Source organism: Anopheles coluzzii, chromosome X, assembly GCF_943734685.1.
Source record: "Anopheles coluzzii chromosome X, AcolN3, whole genome shotgun sequence".
NCBI lineage: Eukaryota > Metazoa > Arthropoda > Insecta > Diptera > Culicidae > Anopheles > Anopheles coluzzii.
Genome location: NC_064669.1, coordinates 9,784,104 through 9,802,234, shown reverse-complemented (window position 1 = coordinate 9,802,234; position 18,131 = coordinate 9,784,104). Strand labels below are relative to the sequence as shown.

At 50.1% G+C, this 18,131-nt stretch overlaps 2 protein-coding genes across 3 annotated transcripts; one reads left to right on the top strand and one right to left on the bottom strand.

The window, feature by feature from the left end:
• Nucleotides 1-868: 868 nt before the first annotated feature.
• Nucleotides 869-7,252, top strand: LOC120950871 (von Willebrand factor A domain-containing protein 8). The gene is made up of 3 exons (XM_040369249.2): nucleotides 869-1,253; nucleotides 1,341-1,768; nucleotides 3,488-7,252. Exons 1-3 carry the CDS (start codon nucleotides 1,049-1,051, stop codon nucleotides 7,088-7,090), a joined length of 4,236 nt encoding a protein of 1,411 aa, XP_040225183.2. The 5' UTR covers nucleotides 869-1,048; the 3' UTR covers nucleotides 7,091-7,252.
• Nucleotides 7,253-10,609: 3,357 nt separating this feature from the next.
• LOC120952771 (solute carrier family 35 member E1 homolog) lies at nucleotides 10,610-17,814 on the bottom strand. Of its 2 annotated transcripts, none has more exons than XM_040372261.2 (4): nucleotides 17,684-17,814; nucleotides 16,702-17,571; nucleotides 12,823-13,157; nucleotides 10,610-12,708 (listed from the first exon to the last, which is right to left on the bottom strand). In XM_040372261.2, exons 2-4 carry the CDS (start codon nucleotides 17,165-17,167, stop codon nucleotides 12,163-12,165), a joined length of 1,347 nt encoding a protein of 448 aa, XP_040228195.2. In that variant the 5' UTR covers nucleotides 17,168-17,571; nucleotides 17,684-17,814; the 3' UTR covers nucleotides 10,610-12,162. The 2 variants fall into 2 exon arrangements, with proteins under 2 accessions (XP_040228195.2, XP_040228204.2); XM_040372270.2 differs by having other exon boundaries at nucleotides 17,638-17,806.
• Nucleotides 17,815-18,131: the final 317 nt, after the last annotated feature.

Here is an 18,131-nt window from a genome sequence, read left to right as displayed (position 1 = left end):
AAGTTGGCAAACGGCATACCCGGGTATTCCACACGTTTTGATGTAAAAAATTAACGATTTTCATAGGTAAACAATGCATTCTATATTTTAATGCTGTAAGCAAGTAGTGCCGACCATATATTCTCTTCTATTTCATTTATTCATTATGTTTTTTTTTCATTTTATTATAAAAATAACGGTCAAATTAAAATTTGGAATCGCTTGAATTTTACCAAGGATAATGTATTTAGAAGGTTGATTTTTATCGCTTTTGCTGGGCGACATTGTGGGGGACATCTGTCACTCTCTGCATACAAATTTCAATACCCCGCACCAGCCCTCCCCGATTTTTATACCGGACCCCTTGGGAAGAGAAATGTCAAGTCGAGAAATGTCATTTTGCTCTGAACAACTTCACCTTGTCATTTATAACACCTTGAATTTTACTCGAAAATAGGCACAATTCGAAAAGAAGAAGAAAAGAAACGTCATGCTCCACACAAAATGTATGGAATACCCGGGTATGCTGGTTGCCAACTTACGAGGTAAAGTTAAAAAATCAAAATAAAATACTTACAGGCTGTTTAAAATTACAACTTATGCACCAACAAATCATAAATTAAAAGTTGATGGGCTACAGAAAATTTCAGGCCAATAAAAGCAGTGAATCAAAAGTTATTGCAGTTTAAAGTTGAAAAAAATACCCGGGTATCCGGTTGCCAACTTAAAGGATATTGGGGTAAATTTGAACCGATAAATCGTTATTTCTGGTCACTCTGCCTGCAACATGATATCACAAATCGACGCAAGCGTGAAAGAGATAGAGTAGAGCGACTTCACACGAAACTGTCAAAATCAGCTGCCAACTGTCAGCCAGCTTTGTATGTGTGTGTGTGCCATTGCCGTCAGCAACAACGGCGAACGCGCGACGAGATGAAACACGCAACAGACAGGCCTGGGCGGCTGGAGACTTTGACCCCCAAGGCGACCACCGGAAAGTGGGGCCGTAATAGTCAAGTGAAGCTAATTGCGCGGGCAGTGAATTAAGCGACTGGACCGTACGAGCGCCATGCAGCGGAACGTGCAAACGGTCCGGCGCATCAACGTGCTGCGCCGCATCCTCGCCCACCAGCAGCCGGCCGTGGCCGGTGTGGGCGGCGTATCGTGGAGCCGACACTGTAGCACCACCGCCACCGGTGGCACCATCCAGATCGACGACGTGGAGAAGGAGATCGATGTGCCGCTGCGCCCGGAACTCGTCCCGACCGGTTACGGTATGGATGTATATGTGCTTCGTTATTGCCATTTGGCCAACGTCGATTAACACCTATTCCTCTCTTCCCTCTGGTTGGGTGTTTCAGTGAGCGTCAGCGAGACCGGCGAGGCGGCCCTGTCCCAGACCCGGCTGCACCATCTCCGGTGGATGCTGCAGAAGGATAAGCTCGGGCAGGACATACTGCTGCTCGGGCGGCCCGGCGGCCTGCGGCGTCGGATCGTGATGCAGTACTCGGAGCTGACGCGGCGCGAGGTCGAGTACATACTGCTGAACCGCGACACGACCGAGAGCGACCTGAAGCAGCGCCGGGAGATACTGGACGGCACGTCCTCGTACCACAACCAGAGCGCGGTCCGGGCCGCCATCGAGGGCCGCATACTGCTGATCGAGGGGGTGGAAAAGACGGAGCGAAACGTGCTGCCGATACTGAACAATCTGCTCGAGAACCGGGAGATGCACCTGGAGGATGGCCGGTTCCTGATAGCGGCCAAAAACTACGACGCCCTGCTGGAGGTGAGTGAGCGAGGCCCCGGGTGAGGGAATTCATCAAACTACCCGTGTGTTGTTTTGCAATCTCGTACGCATTCATATGAAATTAAGATTTAAAAAACAACCAATAGCACGTGGTAGAGATAAGAAAGCATGACGAGGCAAGGAGCGAGATAAACTAAAGATATGCGAGAAAGGACTGGTGTGGTGGGCGAATTCAGTAATGCGACAGATCGTTGGTACAGATTAAAAGCCGCGTATCATGTAGAATGGCGCGTTAAATTTGTTTTTTTAAATATTAATTTAAAAAACGGTTTAATATGAGATATTAACATACCAGCAACAAGTGATAAAGGAGAGTAGGAGCATTATGGTCATGGTGGTTGACGTGAACGTGTAACATGCAGGGTTTTTTTTTATGCCGGTAGGATATTCTGGGTGTAGTAAAACCAAGTTCTCCTTACAGATAGAGATCGTTCACAGTTCCTAGCAATAAGCCGGCAATGAACGTGGCCTGATTTGTAACTCGGCGAAATTCCGCACTCTGAAGATCTATTCGTTAATCCAGCCTAGCTCGCGGACAGAGAAACCAGGGCATAAGAATAGACGGTTGAGTCCAACGATGCTACGAATTGATAATCGCAAAGAATGAAAACTTATTTGCAAACTATGGAGATTCCCGGACTGATTTCGCCTCTGAAACTTCTTATTGCAATTCAAGAACTGATGATCATTCCGGAGCTAATTCCAATTATGGGGTCAATTTTGATTCCGTTACCGGAGCAAATTGCGATTCTCAGGTTGATTTCGGTATTTCTATGAGGATAGGCTTTTGGGTCCTTATCAGCGACGATTGTATCTAAAGCCGTCACGAACCCAAATTTCAGTTTCCAAAACTTCTGATTTTAATTCTAGAACTGACTCTGATTCTCGAGCCAAAACTGATTCCGATTCCGGAGTTGATCGTGATTTTCGGAGGAACTCCGATACCGGAGCCGATTTTGGATTCTGGAATTTATTCCGGAATTGGCCCCGGAATCGGAATCGTATCAATTCCGGATCCAGAGTCGGCACCGGAATCGGCTCCGTAACCGGAATCGTTTCCAGAATAGCAATCGGCTCAGGAATCTGAATTGGCTCAGAAATCTGAATCGACTTTGAAAATAGACATTTAGATCCAATAACGCTATTATATTGATAGCCGCAAAGAATCAAAATTTACTTATAAACTAGTGATGAGAAAAACAAAGTTTTGGTCGGAATTGATTCCGACTAGGTCCGAATTTTTGAGAAATCGATTCCGGATAGTAGATCCTTAATCAGTTTCGGGAATCGGTTCCGGAATTGGCTCCGGAATCAAAGTCGATTTCGGTATTTCTATGCGGATAGGGTTTTGGGTCCTATACCGGATCCGATCCGATTTCGGATTCTGGAATCTACTCCGAAATTGGCCCCGGAATTGGAGTTGGCATCGGAATCGGCTCCGGAACCGGAATCGATTCCAGAATAGGAACCGGCTCCGGAACCGGAATCGATTCCAGAATCGGAATCGGTTCCGAAACTGGAATCGATTCTAAAATATAAATCGGCTCCGGAACCGGATTCGTTTCCAGTACCAGAATCGGCTTCGGAATTAATTCTGGACACGGAATCGGAACTGGGTAGTTCAGACTCCAAGCTCTAACCACTAATCGAGTTGCTCAATGTTCATTATGCTCTATTTGTTTTCCTTTCTCCCTGCAGCGCTTCAGCCGCGACCAGCTGGACCAGTGGGGACTGGTGCGGGTGTCGGAGAAATTCCGCGTAATCGCCCTCGGTCTGCCGGTGCCGCGGTACCGTGGCTCCCCGCTCGATCCACCACTCCGGTCCCGCTTCCAGGCGCGCGACATTGCCGAGCTGCCGTACGTGGAGGTGCTGACGGAGGCGAAAGCCCTCGCCGGTCCGCTCGACCACCCGGACGTGCTGACCAAGCTGGTCTCGTTCGCGTACGGCATCCAGTCGGCCTCGGCCCTGCTGCCCGACTTCCCGATCGACAATTTGCAGTACGCGGGCCGGCTGCTCCGCCACAACGGCACGCTGACCGAGGAGGAGCTGCTGCGGCGCTTCTACCCCTACCCGGTGTTTCTCGAGAAGGAGGGCAGCTCGTACGTGACCGGGCTGATGGAGTCGCTCAAGTTTGCTCCGGCGGAAGGTGCGGCCAACCGAGCGGCGGTGGAAAGCGTTAAGGCGGAAGGCGACGAGCTAAAGGTGCGATTGCAAACGGCGAAGGGACCGGTCGAGTTTCGGCTGCCCGCTGGTACGTCCAGCCCGCTCGAGGACAAGCGGCAACCGTTCATACCGACGCCGTACCAGACCGGCCTGCTGGCCGAGCTGGTGCAAACGGTGGCCGTCGGTGACGTGTGTCTCGTGGGCCCGAAGGGTTGCGGCAAATCGATACTGGCCGAGCAGCTGTGCCGGCTGCTGAACGACCAGCATCTTGAGGCGATGGTCCTGTACCAGGACATGACGGCGCGCGACCTGCTGCAGAAGCGCACGACCCGCCTGAACGGCGACACGGTGTGGCAGGACTCACCGCTGCTTCTGGCCGCCCTCGCCGGGCACGCGATCGTGCTGGACGGCGTGCACCGGCTGCACCACAGCACGCTCGGCACACTGCACCGGCTGGTGCACGATCGCGAGCTGCAGCTGTACGATGGCCGCCGGCTGCTGGCCCACGACCGGTACGACCGGCTGCAGGCGGCCCAGCCGGGGCAGGATCTGCGGGCGGCCGGCCTGCTGCGCATCCATCCCGGCTTCCGCATCATCGCGCTGGCCGAGCCGGCCCAGAGTGGGGCGGCGGGTACGAACGGGCCGTCCCGCACCGCCTGGATCGGGGCGGAGACGCTCGCCCTCTTCCTGTTTCACGAGGTGCGCGGGCTGAGCGAGCGCGAGGAGCGCCACGTGCTCGACACGCTGTACGGCCCGATCGGCGAAACGATGGAGCAAATCCTGCGCGTCGCGCACCACCTGCGCACCTCGAACGATCCGGTGCAGCAAACGCTCGCCGGCAATCTGTCCACCCGGCAGCTGCTGCGCATCGCCCGCCGGCTGCACCAGTACGGGGAGGAGGAGAATCGGACCGGTGCAGCGGCCGACATACTGCACGCCACCTTTCTGAGCAAGTTCATGCCGAGCCTGCCGCGCTCGGTGCTCGATTCGGCGATGCGCCGCTACCTGGACGGCTACAGCGGTGCGACGGCCGGTGAGTCGGACCGAGCCGCTCCGATCGCGGTGGAGCAGACGGACGAGCTGTTGCGGATTGGGCGCACGAGCGTACCGCGGTACCGCACCGACGCGGTCAGCAAGATCCCGGACATTGTGTTCTACGACGTGCCGCAGCACCTGCGGCTGATGGAGCGGCTGCTGCAGGACTTTCTGCTCGGCGAGCATCTGCTGCTGGTGGGCAACCAGGGCGTCGGCAAGAACAAGATCGTCGACCGGCTGCTGCAGCTGATGGGGCGGCCGCGCGAGTACATCCAGCTGCACCGCGACACCACCGTCCAGTCGCTGACGCTGCAGGCGACGGTGCGGGACGGCCGGATCGCGTACGAGGACTCGCCGCTGGTGAAGGCGGTCCGGCACGGGCACGTGCTGGTGGTGGACGAGGCGGACAAGGCGCCCGTCCACGTCACCTGCATACTGAAGACGCTCGTCGAGCACGGCGAGATGCTGCTGTCCGACGGGCGCAAGATTTGCCCGCCCAGTGCGAAGGGAGGCGGCGGCGGCGGCTTCCTGCCGACCCATCCCGACTTCCGCATGATCGTGCTGGCGAACCGGCCCGGCTTTCCCTTCCTCGGGAACGATTTCTTTGCCGCGCTGGGCGATCTGTTCGCGTGCCACGCGGTCGACAATCCGCTGCCCGAGTCGGAGCGCTACCTGCTACAGCAGTACGGGCCGTCCGTGCCGGTCGCGACGATCGGCCGGCTGGTGGACGCGTTCGCCGAGCTGCGCGAGATGGCGGACGCGGGCAAGCTCCACTATCCGTACTCGACGCGCGAGGTCGTCGCGATCGTGCGCCATCTGGAGCGCTTCCCGGCCGACCCGCTCGCCGAGGTCATTGGCAACGTGCTCGACTACGACCGGTACGCGCCGGAAACGCTCGACCAGGTGACGGCGGTGCTGCTGCGCCACGGGCTGCCGGTCGGCGAGTACGCCGCGGGGTGCGAGGCGCTCGCGGCGATGCGCCGCCAGCGCGAGCTGCAGCTGACGGTGCGCAGCCACAGCGGGAAGGGCGTGTCCGGACCGAAGCACGGCAAGGTCGACCCGAACAATGACCCGCACGTCGGGGGCAACACGTGGGCGGGTGGTACGGGCGGGCGCGATACGGCCGGGCTCGGCGGCAAGGGTGGCCCGTACCGGCTCGACGCCGGCCACAAGGTGCACCAGCTGTCCGACGCGGAGAAGGACGACATCCCGGAGTCGGTGAAGCAGGCGGCGCGCGACATGAACCGGAAAGCGTTCGAGGAGAAGCTGCGCGAGATACAGATGAGCCCGTACGAGCACAAGGTGTACGAGCAGTACGCGGAGCCGGTCCGGCGCCAGGTGCAGCAGCTGCGCATCACGCTGCAGGCGCTGCAGGCGCGGGCCCGGGAGCGCCAGTGGCAGCGGCACCGTAGCGCGGGCGAGCTAGACGACACCAAGCTGGTGGAGGGGCTGACGGGCGAGCGGGCCATCTACAAGCAGCGGGCGGAGCAGGAGCCCGAACCGGGCACGCCCCAGGAGAAGCCGAAGCGCCTCAAGCTGGTGGTGGACGTGTCCGGGTCGATGTACCGGTTCAACGGGTACGATGGCCGGCTCGACCGCGAGCTGGAGGCGACCGTGATGGTGATGGAAGCGTTCGACGGGTTCGAGGGCAAGATCCGGTACGACATCGTCGGGCACAGCGGGGAGGCGGTGGCCGTCCCGTTCGTGAGCGAGAACAACCCGCCGAAGGATGCGAAGCGCCGGCTCGAGACGATCAAGATGATGCACGCGCACGCCCAGTTCTGCTGGAGCGGCGACCACACGCTGGCCGCGACCGAGCTGGCGGTGGACGAGCTGGCCAAGGAGGACTGCGACGAGGCGATCGTGATCGTGCTGAGCGATGCCAACCTGGCCCGGTACGGCATCACGCCGCGCAAGCTGAATGCGGCGCTGGCGCGCCAATCGCCCCGCGTCCAGGCGTACGTCATCTTCATCGGCAGCCTGGACGACGAGGCGAAGGTGGTGGCGGACAGCATGACCGCGGGCAAGGCGTTCGTCTGCATGGATCTGGAGCAGCTGCCCCACATTATGCGCCAGATCTTTGCCGCCTCGCTGCTGCAGTAGTGTTGGTAACGATCGAGGGTTTCTTTTTGGGTATTTTTTTTTCGTTTTATTCCAACTAGACAGTTTGTTAGTTGCTAGGGGGCTATACATTGTACCTTATCCGGTGTGTACAGATGCTTGTTATTGCAATACATTTCGCTATACCGATTCTGAAACGTACAATCGATTCTGTTTCTACGTGTTTTGGGGACACTTACGGGTTAAAACAATTCATTCTTTCATTGATCCGAACGATCCGAACATTCTTTGTTTAGTTGTGTAAACATGGGAAAGTAAGGGGATGTATTAACACAGTGGAACCCCTCATAACGAGTAGAGCATCCAAATTGAAAGTATAACAACACATTTGAGAATATTGTTGGAATGATATCTGCAAAATAGATTTTCGAAAGTTTCAATCGTATGTGGATCGTATTAGACCCTTTGTGTATCTAATTTGACTACTACGAATCTTAAAGCTCCGTAACTTGCACTGTTGATATTGTCGGCAGTGGTATGAAATATTTCAGTTTTCAGTTCAGTATTATCAGTATTAAACAAAAAAACTCATCACCAGTTCACTAACTCATTGCACTCAAGAATCTTATTTTCTTGTGGTTTAAGCAGCCTTCAGACACCTTTGGTTAAGACACCGAAATAGGAAGGATGGACATCAACATTTTTGATTTTTTTTTTCCCCTGACATATCGATAGACCGGAGTGAGCTATGAAACATCATACAGCGGTACCACTTCCTTGGGAAGTTGGTCCAGCTGTTAGAGGCCACCATGATCGGGGTGCAATGCAAGGTGAGAGTGTCGAACTTGATGTCGGAATGGAATTCGAATCTCACAGAGGTCTGAGGCACTGGCGATGGACTCTCCTGTTTGCGCTTCCTCAATTTGGGCCTACCACGCCTCCTCTGTCCTTGTGGACGGCCTAAAAAGACTTTACGGGCTGGGTCGTCCGTTTCTATGCGTACAACATGGCCAGCCCACCGGAGCCTGGCGAGCTTGATACGCTGCAGGACCGTGAGGTCGCCGTACAGCTCGTATAGCTCGTCATTGTAGCGGCTCCACCATTGTACTTCCACACATACGGACCCAAGTATCCTTCTGAGCATCTTCCTCTCGAACGCGGCTAAGAGGGTTTCGTCAGATTTGAACAGTGTCCATGTCTCAGAGGCGTATGTGAGTACCGGAACTATATAAGTACTATATAGTCCCAGCTTCGTCCGTCGCGACAGGTTCTTTGAGGTGAACTGCTTTTTCAGGCTGTAGAATGATCGGTTGGCAGCCAGCATCCTTGCGCGCAGCTCAGCATCCATGCTATTGTTGCTGACCTTTGACCCCAGATAGGTGAATTGTGGGACGACTTCAAAAGTGCGTTCACCTATATGCACGTCACGCCTACGTAGATTCTGATTATTTATTGGTAGGTCCGTTGATGTTGCCACCAGCAGTTTGGTCTTTGCTTTGTTTATCAGCAATCCGAGGCTCTCTGCCGCCTGTTACATAGGAGAGCCGCAGACCAATGATGTCTATATCATCAGCGTATGCCAGGATCTGGGTTGACTTATAGAAGATGGTTCCCGTAGTCTCCACCCTCGAGTCACGGATGGCCCTCTCTAGCGCCAGGTTGAATAAGGTGGTAGCAAAAGGTCCTGAGAGTTTTCCATCCACCCTCACCTGGCATGTGACGTTGGTCATAGTCATTCTTACCAGCCTTATCAGTTTGGCCGGGATTCCAAAAGAGCTCCTAGCGTCGTATAGTTTTACCCTGGCTATGCTATCATTTGCGGCTTTGAAGCCAATGAACAGATGGTAGTTGTCGTGTCTGTATTCTGCCATCTTCTGCAAGATCTTTGATAGTTTCAGTTGTCGTAGCAGTCCAACCTCTCTCTCTCTTCTTGTATATGTCTCTCTATATGTGTCTATGTATCTATGTCTATGTATATGTGTATAGTCGCTCTTCTTGTATATGGGGTAGATGATGCCGAGATTCCAATCACATGCCATCGATTCGCTATCTCACACCTCAGAAACAATTTGACGAATCTCGTTTTCTAGTCGTGCACCTCCATTTTTGACCAGTTCGGCTGCAATTCCGTCGGTTCCGGGTGCCTTGTTATTTGTTTAGTTTGTTTAGCGTCGGGTTGATATATTTTTTCATTCAGTTCAGTTTCTTTCAGGAAAAGAGTCTCCTGCATAATGCGTGAATCATTGGAACGTATTAAACTCGTTAAGAATGGTTCTGCGGTATCCTTCAATAAAAAAGGCTCTATAAATGTGGAAAGTTTACACAGTGTCTGAAGGTAACTAAGATGCTTATTAACTTACATTGGTGCCTTACAGACAAACATCATTAACCACGACACAAAGCATTGGCGCCTTACAGGTCATAAATAAGGCACGTAGCCATTCATTTGTGCCCGAAAGGCACACATTAGGTTTTGAGTCTTCTTTGGTGCAACAACCGTTGTCGGGTCTAGGCTAATGATGGGTAAAGTTGGCAAAATTCCGAAAATGACTCCGAAAATTTTAAAACTGACTCCGGTAGGTAGGTCCACGCAGCATTACCTGAAGTAGTTCGGAATCGTCCGGAGTCGTTCGTGGTCGGTAGAAGTCGACAAGAGTCAGGCTTCGAATCCAAGGCCTGTATACTAAATGGACGCTCAAAGTGAAAGACAAAAAAACGCAACGAAATTAAATGTCTGATCACAAACACATTGCACCATCCGGCTCCGGTTAGCTTTGACCGACTCCGATTCCGGTTGGCTCCAGATAGCTCCGAACGACTCCGGACAACTCTGAACAACTCTGGATGACAACTCCGGGCGATACTGCACGACTCCCGACAACTCCGGACGACTCCGGGCGACTCTGCACGACTATGGCTCTAACCGACTCCAATTTCAGATGATTCCAGACAGCTCCGGAAGACCTCGGACGACTCTGAACAACTCTGGACAGCTCCGAACAACTTCAACATCGGACAACTCCAACTCCGGACAACTCCAACTTCAGACAACTCCGGGCGACTCTACACGACTCCGATTCCGGATGATTCCAGGCAGCTCCGGACGACCTTGGACGACTCTGGACAATTCTGGACAACTCCGTACGACTTCTACTTCGGACATCTCCGACTCCGGGCGACTTCGGACGACTCGGGACAACTCCGGACGACTCCGTTTCCGGGCGGAACTAGTGGTTCCCATTTTGCCGGAGTTGAAATCGTACTAACAATAGTCGGAGTCGGATCGCAGTCGTGAGTGCGCTCCGTGGGCAATTTTGACGGGAACAGGTGTAATATTAGTAGTAGTGCGAATCCCTTGCAAAAAAAGGGCTTTGCAAGAACCCTTCTAATAGAGGAATTGCATGGCAATCCCTAATTTGCTTCCTTCTTCTTACTACCCAAATCTTGATATCGCTTTTTTATAGTTCTTTCGGGATGTAATACCAATTCCAATGCGACTTGGTCCCTCCAGCACTCCTAAACAGCCCCGAAAAGAGACGAAAACCGACACTGAAAGCAAACTTTATCATAGCCACAATATCTCGCCAAGTAACGTATATTTCGTGTGCACATTGCTTTGCCACTTTTCGCACAGCACCGTCGTCGTTCCCTCCCCTTCGCTATCTCCTCGGGTTTTGTTTGCCCTTTTGTCTATCTCTTTCTCTTCTTCATTTTTTTTAAATATATTATAAGTGATTTTTGTTTGCTAAGCAAATGCAACGCTTGTTGTTGTTTTTTTTTTTTTAATTCAAATAACAGAGTTTGCAGGAAAAAAAGAAAAAAGGAGCTAAAAAATTGTCTACAGGTTATAATAATGCTTTCTTTCTTTTTTTGCTACTACACTAAATTCGTCCGTCCGTCCCCACATCAACGATTCTTGTTTTTTTTTGTGTAACATTTAAAATTAGGAGAGCCACATCCACCAAGCAAAAAGCGCAAGACAAATAAAAGCAGAACAGAAGAAACAAAATAAGAATACATAAACGAAACAATATTTAACAAAAGCCGAGCAAAAAAAAAAAAAGGCAACTAACACGAGGGTGTGCCAGCGGTGTGGATGACGATTGTGATTAGTGTGTTTCTCTTTCCTTTTGCTAAGTACGCGCTTTGTTTTTTTCTTCCCCGCACTTTGATGCTGACGGCTGACGGCCGAAAGCCACGCCAGAAAGTATTACGATCGCACAAACAAACAGAAAACAAACAAAAAAACTAATATTGCTTATAGTTGGAGAGAAAACGGAAAAATAATACACAAAGTGGTAAACAGCATTGAGCCTTGCTCGGTCGCGGTGCTCGCGTCCCGGAACAAAAAAAGAAAAAAAAAAAACGGATACAGATTCGTGCTGCTAAGAGCATACTTTTCCCTAACTATGTACATTACAATAGCAAACGCGTGTGAGAAATATTGCTACTACTGTCCCTAATCGAATCGGCATTTGGTGGGGATGGCAGAAACGGGGGGATACAAAAATTAGGTGGGGAACATATTGGGGAAAACTTAAAGAAACGAAAGAAAATAATTAAACTAAACGTTTGTTACGAAAATACTGCTGTGCTTGAAAAATTATTGCTTGTTCTCGCTGTCCCTACCATCGCCCAACCATAATCCTTTCCGATCCGTGTTTTGATTTTACTATTCGCGTGTTCTGTTTCTTCCACCTTGTTTCCCTACCCATCGCTTTGCACTAGATTTGAGCCGTTCTTGGTAGGATTTGAGCAAACAAGCCAGGCATATTTTTTTCTTGTTGCGGAAAGCATGTTGCTTCCGTGTCTTTCATTTCGTTTGCACATTCAATTACTCAGTCCTCGCACGCATGCTTTTTTTCCGATTGGCAAACCAATACATCCTGTCCAGGTGTGTGTGTCTGTCTATATTACAGTCGTGTGTGTGTGTGTTCACTGTTGAGTAACGAGACGGCGCTGGGATCATCTCGCACACAACGGTGGCGTCGTTTTGTTTTTTTTTTCTAGACATATAAATTACTAACGTACTAAACCGCGCATTGTTCCATTCCCCAAGCGCGCGCGCGCGGCTTGCCATTTTGCCCTTGGTTCAGGTCCCTTTGCCCTTTTGCCTAAACAAACAGCAGCCTGCCGTTCGAGCTGGTCGGCCCGTTCACGCTCGAGGAGGCGCTGATCGGGATGGTCGGTGCACCGTGGGCCGTCGCTGTCATCCCACTGGCCACGATGCCGTTCCCGGCGAGCAGCACATTGTCCGGCACCGGTACGCCCCCGTTGCTGTGCAGCGGTGCGTACGGGTAGCGCCGCCCGGCGGGGGCGGTGCCGTTGCTGATACCGGTCGGCGGCCCGGTCGCCGCCGCCTCCTTCGCGCCGTACGCGTACGGCAGGAGCGTGTCCTGCCGGCGGGCAAAGTATTTGGCGCGGTTGTAGCACAGCACGCCCAGTATCGCCACCAGCATGCCGAGCACGTTCACCCACGTGACCGGATTGCCCAGCACAAACAGCGAGATGGCGATGACGAAGATGCGCTTGCTGGCGCTCGCCACTGCGTACGTGAGCGGCGTCACCAGCGACAGCACGCTGAACGCCAGTATGTTCTGCAGCCAGTTCAGCACGCCGTCGGTAAAGAGCAGCGCAATGACGCGATAGTCACCCGTTACCTGGAGGAGGAAGAGAAAGAAGAAAAAAAAAACAGCAAAAAGATGAAAGAAACATTAATGAGGGGGTGAATTCATTCCAGCCACGAGAGGCGCACGATGGACGCGATACGTTACGATCGAGGGATGCTTCATCACGTTAAACATGTCGACGTAGATCCAGACGGGCAGGAACATGAACAGGGCCAGCCGGCCGAGTATGTGCAGCAGGCGGAGATGGTGCACGCCCGTCTCCTTCAGCACCTTCTTGGAGAAGATGTTCTGCAGCGAGAAGCCCATCGTCGCGATCAGCGCACTGACCAGCCCGATCACGTCGAACGACAGCTCGGTGAGCGTGGCGATGCCGACGCCGACGATGATCGGCACCAGCGACAGGTAGACGGCTTTGGTTTGCCGCTCGCGCATGATCACGCGCGACAGTATCACGGTAAACAGTGGCATCGTCGCTTTCACTGTTTGAAAGGGAAATTTGGAGGAAAACGGGAATGCAATTGTGATTAGTATATTTAGTAATGTTAAGTTTCTTCAAACAATCGCTCAAAAGCGAAAGTAAAGGTCCCTAACGCCCACCAGGGGACAGCAAGAACGACAAGACTTAGTTGGATCAACCAGTCCGTTAGTGTGCCCCAACAACCAGAACCTGTACAATTCAATCAGTTCATTCCAAAAGAACGAACGACTTACGTTCTTCTAATTAACGTTCATCAGTTCTTTAGAAGCCATAATGCACAGAGTTGTTCACAAAAAGAACGTCCTACCCGTCGAGATAAAGAACATCCTATGCGGACAGGTCGTTCGTTTCCTCCATCCAATACAAATATGAACGTGAACCGTATGAATTTTCATGATCTGAATGAATAATTTTCATGATCTGAATGAACTGCAATGAACGAAAGAATCGCGATTCACGCTCAGTTCATCTAAGTGAAAGAACTAGTACATTCACGTGCATGAAAATTAACCAAATTGCCCAAGCTTAGTTCTTACGTGAAATAATAATAATAATAGTAAAAATAATACCACTATACAAATTGTGCTTAATTCCTGCGCTAATGCCTTTGATTTAATTTATAAACAGAATTTCTACGTTCAATCATATTCATATTCATATTCAAGCATATAGTAGCTTATTTTATGCTGCCCTCGAAATGGTTTGACGAACAGGAACCATTTCGGTTCCACACGGTTCGTGCCGGAACCGAAACCGCTCCAGGAGGTGTAGGTTCTAGGATCGGTATTAGTTTCGTATCGATTCCACGGCCGGTGTTGATTCAGTTTCAGTTTGTAATTGGTTCCAACGCCCATTGTTGGCACGATATCGACCTCGTGTGGATTAGCCAAACAAATAGCAACAATTGTTCAACCTCAGATGGCGCTGTCGAGAGAGATAAGGACGGAAAGATGCGCCAAGATATGAGACAATCATGCTAATCATAAATAGGGCCAATTGGATAAAAGTTCGGCTAAGTTCACTAAGCGGGGTCAGGCAAGGTCAGGGCTGATCAGCTGAGGAATAATAGGCGCCATCGCAAACCGCGCGCAGTAGCAAAAGTTTAGCCAGAAAGGACAGACGAATTTTTAAACAGCGCAATGAAATCTAAATAACCTTGGAAATTAATTAATCGTTAGAGATCCGATTCGAGATTCGAATCAATCATCGCTCAAGATTCATATGAATGAAACTCAACGAAAGATTCATGAAACCCAACACTAGTTGGAACCGACTAAGGCAGCGGTCGGCAAAGTCCAACCCACCGCAACATTGAATCCGGACGGTAAAAATAAATTGCCTAGTTTTGAAATTCCTATGTTTGTATACCATTTCGTCGACTAAACATCTTGAAATATGACATTTCATACCTTCGAACTCTTCCAAATTGCATTATAGTAACATGGATTGACTAACATTCTACCACTAATATTGCTTCTACATGACAATGCTCCTGATTGTGGATTTTAAGAGTACGACAATTACACACTGTTGCTTTTTAAGATTACAACGATTGTTAAGGAGCTTTAAAAAAAGAATTCAGTTATCAATTTGTCTGACATGCCATTAATTGTTCGTAAAGCATCATAATCGTAACTGATTGTACGTTTATTGTTTCAGTCGTTAGGGACTTTGTAGTATGTATCACCAGAATATCCCCAATATTTTTTGAAGCATGAGAGAAGAGGTTTATCAAGAAGCCAAAATTGCTCTTGCTCTGTTGTTTTGCATTTTTAAACACTTTTGTGTTCTATGTTACCAATCCTTGATTTAAAAATCTGTACAATTAATTTTAATAGCAGATATTTAATAATAGGAATTTGAACCTTGGTTGGATGATGATAAGACCAAAGAAAATTTACAAATACAACCGCATTGCATTGCTTAATTTCATTAGCATTGAATTCATTTGTGTCTAAAATTTTAACGCTCTAAAAACTCTACTGAATTTCCTACGCTATTTCCTACGCTATTTCTTGCACTAATTCCTACGCTGCACATTTACTTCCGGGTATGGTTTGACGACTGGAATTGAAATTGTATCGGTTTCATACCCGGATCAGTTACATGTATCGTTCCGAATCTGAATCCGGAACAGCTCCAGGTACAATTCCTAAAAATAAATGAAATCGGGAGCTATTTCTGGATTAGTATGGGTTCATGATGGGTTCCAGGGGCGGTATGGGTTCATGATAGGTTCCAGGACCAGTATGATCAGTATTGGGTCCTGGACCGGTTTGGGATCAGTATCGGTTCCTGGACCGGCATACGTTCAGTAATCAGGTAAAGGACCGGCATTAGGCCATGTGCAGTTCTTGAACCAGAAAAGATTATGTATTGGTGTCAGGACCAGTATGGGTTTGGTTTTGGTTTTAGGCCTCCTAATCCTAATTATCATAAGTACCTAAATTGAGTTTCGAGACCATTGTTTTCAGAGTACTATTACCTGGCCAAATTAACTAGTGATGTTAAAATGTACCATGCATACAGATGGGTGCCACAGAAAAAACAAATCAAAATAAAGTTTTTAAGTGATTGAACTATTCCATTATAATTAGAAACCCTGTAAGCTGAAAGTCAATTTCATCTCCGGTATGGGCGTGGGATCGTGATCGGTTCCAAGATATGCGTTCAGGATCACTTCAGTGATCAGTTTAATGATAGAAAAAAGCAGGACTAGTATGGATTTGTTCTTGATTTGTTCAATTCCACGACCAGCATGGGGTCAGGTTCAGTTCCAGCATAATTCTAGACTCGTGTAGGGTCATCTGTTTTTCATTATCGAATAAATAGGACATTATTTTTATGCTTCTGTCTAGCTAAAGGAGCAAACGGCTTAATAATACTCTGTAATTAATGATAAATTGTCTGATCTTCTAATTAAAAAAGGGATTTGCAAGCAATTTAGCATCAAGACATAATGCATAGTGTAAAAGTTGTATCTTTATCGTTAAAGTGTCTTTACCGCTACAGAGAATGTAATGTTTGATCGCTTTTTGAAAGGATCAATTACTTCAACAATAATGTTTGTGTTTTTATAACTTTTCCTGTCAACAAACTAGAAACTATCTAAATAGTTTACACATGAAAATACGATCGACTAATAATAATACTAATAAAAAAAAACAAATCGATCAACCCTTTTTACAAAGAACCCGTCCTTAGAGAGGGAACGTTTCCAGCACGCTTTGCTACATCTCTATCACCACTTCGCGTTTGATTGCAGGAGTTTGAATGATAACCTCCGTTATATGTGCCGTGTTTGATTGGTGAAGCTGCACGTGCCAAACGCGCGGTACGGTACCGTGTTTCGCTGACCCAGTTGTTGTTCACACGCGTTGGCTTCGTCTTTGCGCGCTTCGGACTTTCACTTTCACACAACCACACACACAGCGTGCAGGTTTTGCGTAACCTCCGTCTCGGTAATTCCCGCTGGTTGCCGTTAGGGGAAAAAAAACCCCGGCTAAAAAGAAACCAAAAACCAAAACGTTGCTGCAAAGACTCACCGGTGTGGGCGTACGATACCGGCACCTTCCAGATGGAGATGTGCGAGGTGACGGAGGCCAAAAATTTCCCCAGCGCCAGCGGCACGATAAAGCTGAAGTAGTAGCGCCAGGAGATGTCGACGTACTTCCGGACGCCCCACAGGTTGAAGAACGGCCCGCTGTACACGGTGATGCTGGTCAGCTGTATCATCGTAACCGTCATCGGGTAGGGGAACTCGCTCAGTATCATCTTGCCGATCACGTTGTTGCTGCTCGACACCACGTACCAGAGGATGCAGAGAAAGACGATCGTGAGCGTTTGGCGCATGGTGCCGTCGGGGGCGCCTGCCGCCCCCTGTCCGGCGTACCCGCCACCACCGTCCGGCAGGAGCGGTGCGCTGCCGCCGGTGCGGCCACCACCGCCGCCCCCGACACTACGCAGCCCGTTGACGAGCGTACCGATCGGACGCTTCAGCACCTGCGCCATCGTGTGCGAGGACGACCAACGTTTGGCCACAGAAGACGTCGTTTATTTTTACCCACTTACCCCTATGACTAGGGGAGGGGAGTTGGAGGCTTCAGGTGCACGGACAGGAGAGCTGGGGTATGCTCTTAGCAAGGGGAGGCAATACACGTATGCGGCCAGTGGTCTCTCTCTCGCTCTTCCGTTTGGCTACTGATCGGTGCGTCGACGGATGGAAAGCAAATGTTGTCGTGTACACACATCACACATCGTCACCGATGGCGTTCGTATTCTTTCACAGGGACGGGTCGAGCAGCCTTTCCTCGCTGGCCTTGGCCTCGACTGTTCCGTTGCACTCTGGGCGGCACTGGTGGTTGGGCAGGAATGGCCTTCCTCCGCTCGTTCCGATAGCCCGTAGCAAAGGCTCGCTGCAAAAAAACACACAGGCACAATTAGTTCACTGCGCCTTTTTCACACAACACCACCACATTCACCATTGGGCAAAAGGAAATCGAAAATGGGGAAGGAAAATTTACACACCCTTGGCGGTGCACAGCTCACGATACGTGTCGACGAAGCATCTAGCGACTGGCGTTTACATTGACCACGTCTCACGGTGTATCTGCGTGGCCGCGTGTGTGCAGTGTTGCATGCGTGTGTGTATGTGTGTGCGAACTGTCAAAAATGGAGCAAACGAAACGAAGCAGCCCTCAGCTGATGTTGTGAGCTCTTTCTTTCCCTCGCCTTTTCGGGAGCACTGGTGCGAGCGAGAGCGCACTACATTGTTGACAGATCGTCCCAGCTGGCTTTCAACTGTCGCTGACGTTTGCGGATGGGCACTATGGGCGCAAAATGGTACTTATTGGACAAAGGGGTGTTTTTTTGCAATTCTATAGATTTTAATTTTGCTTCGTAGATGATATTTTGTTTTTAATTATTGGTAATTTTCATGGCTATTTAATTAATTTTTGTTTATTATTTCTTATCA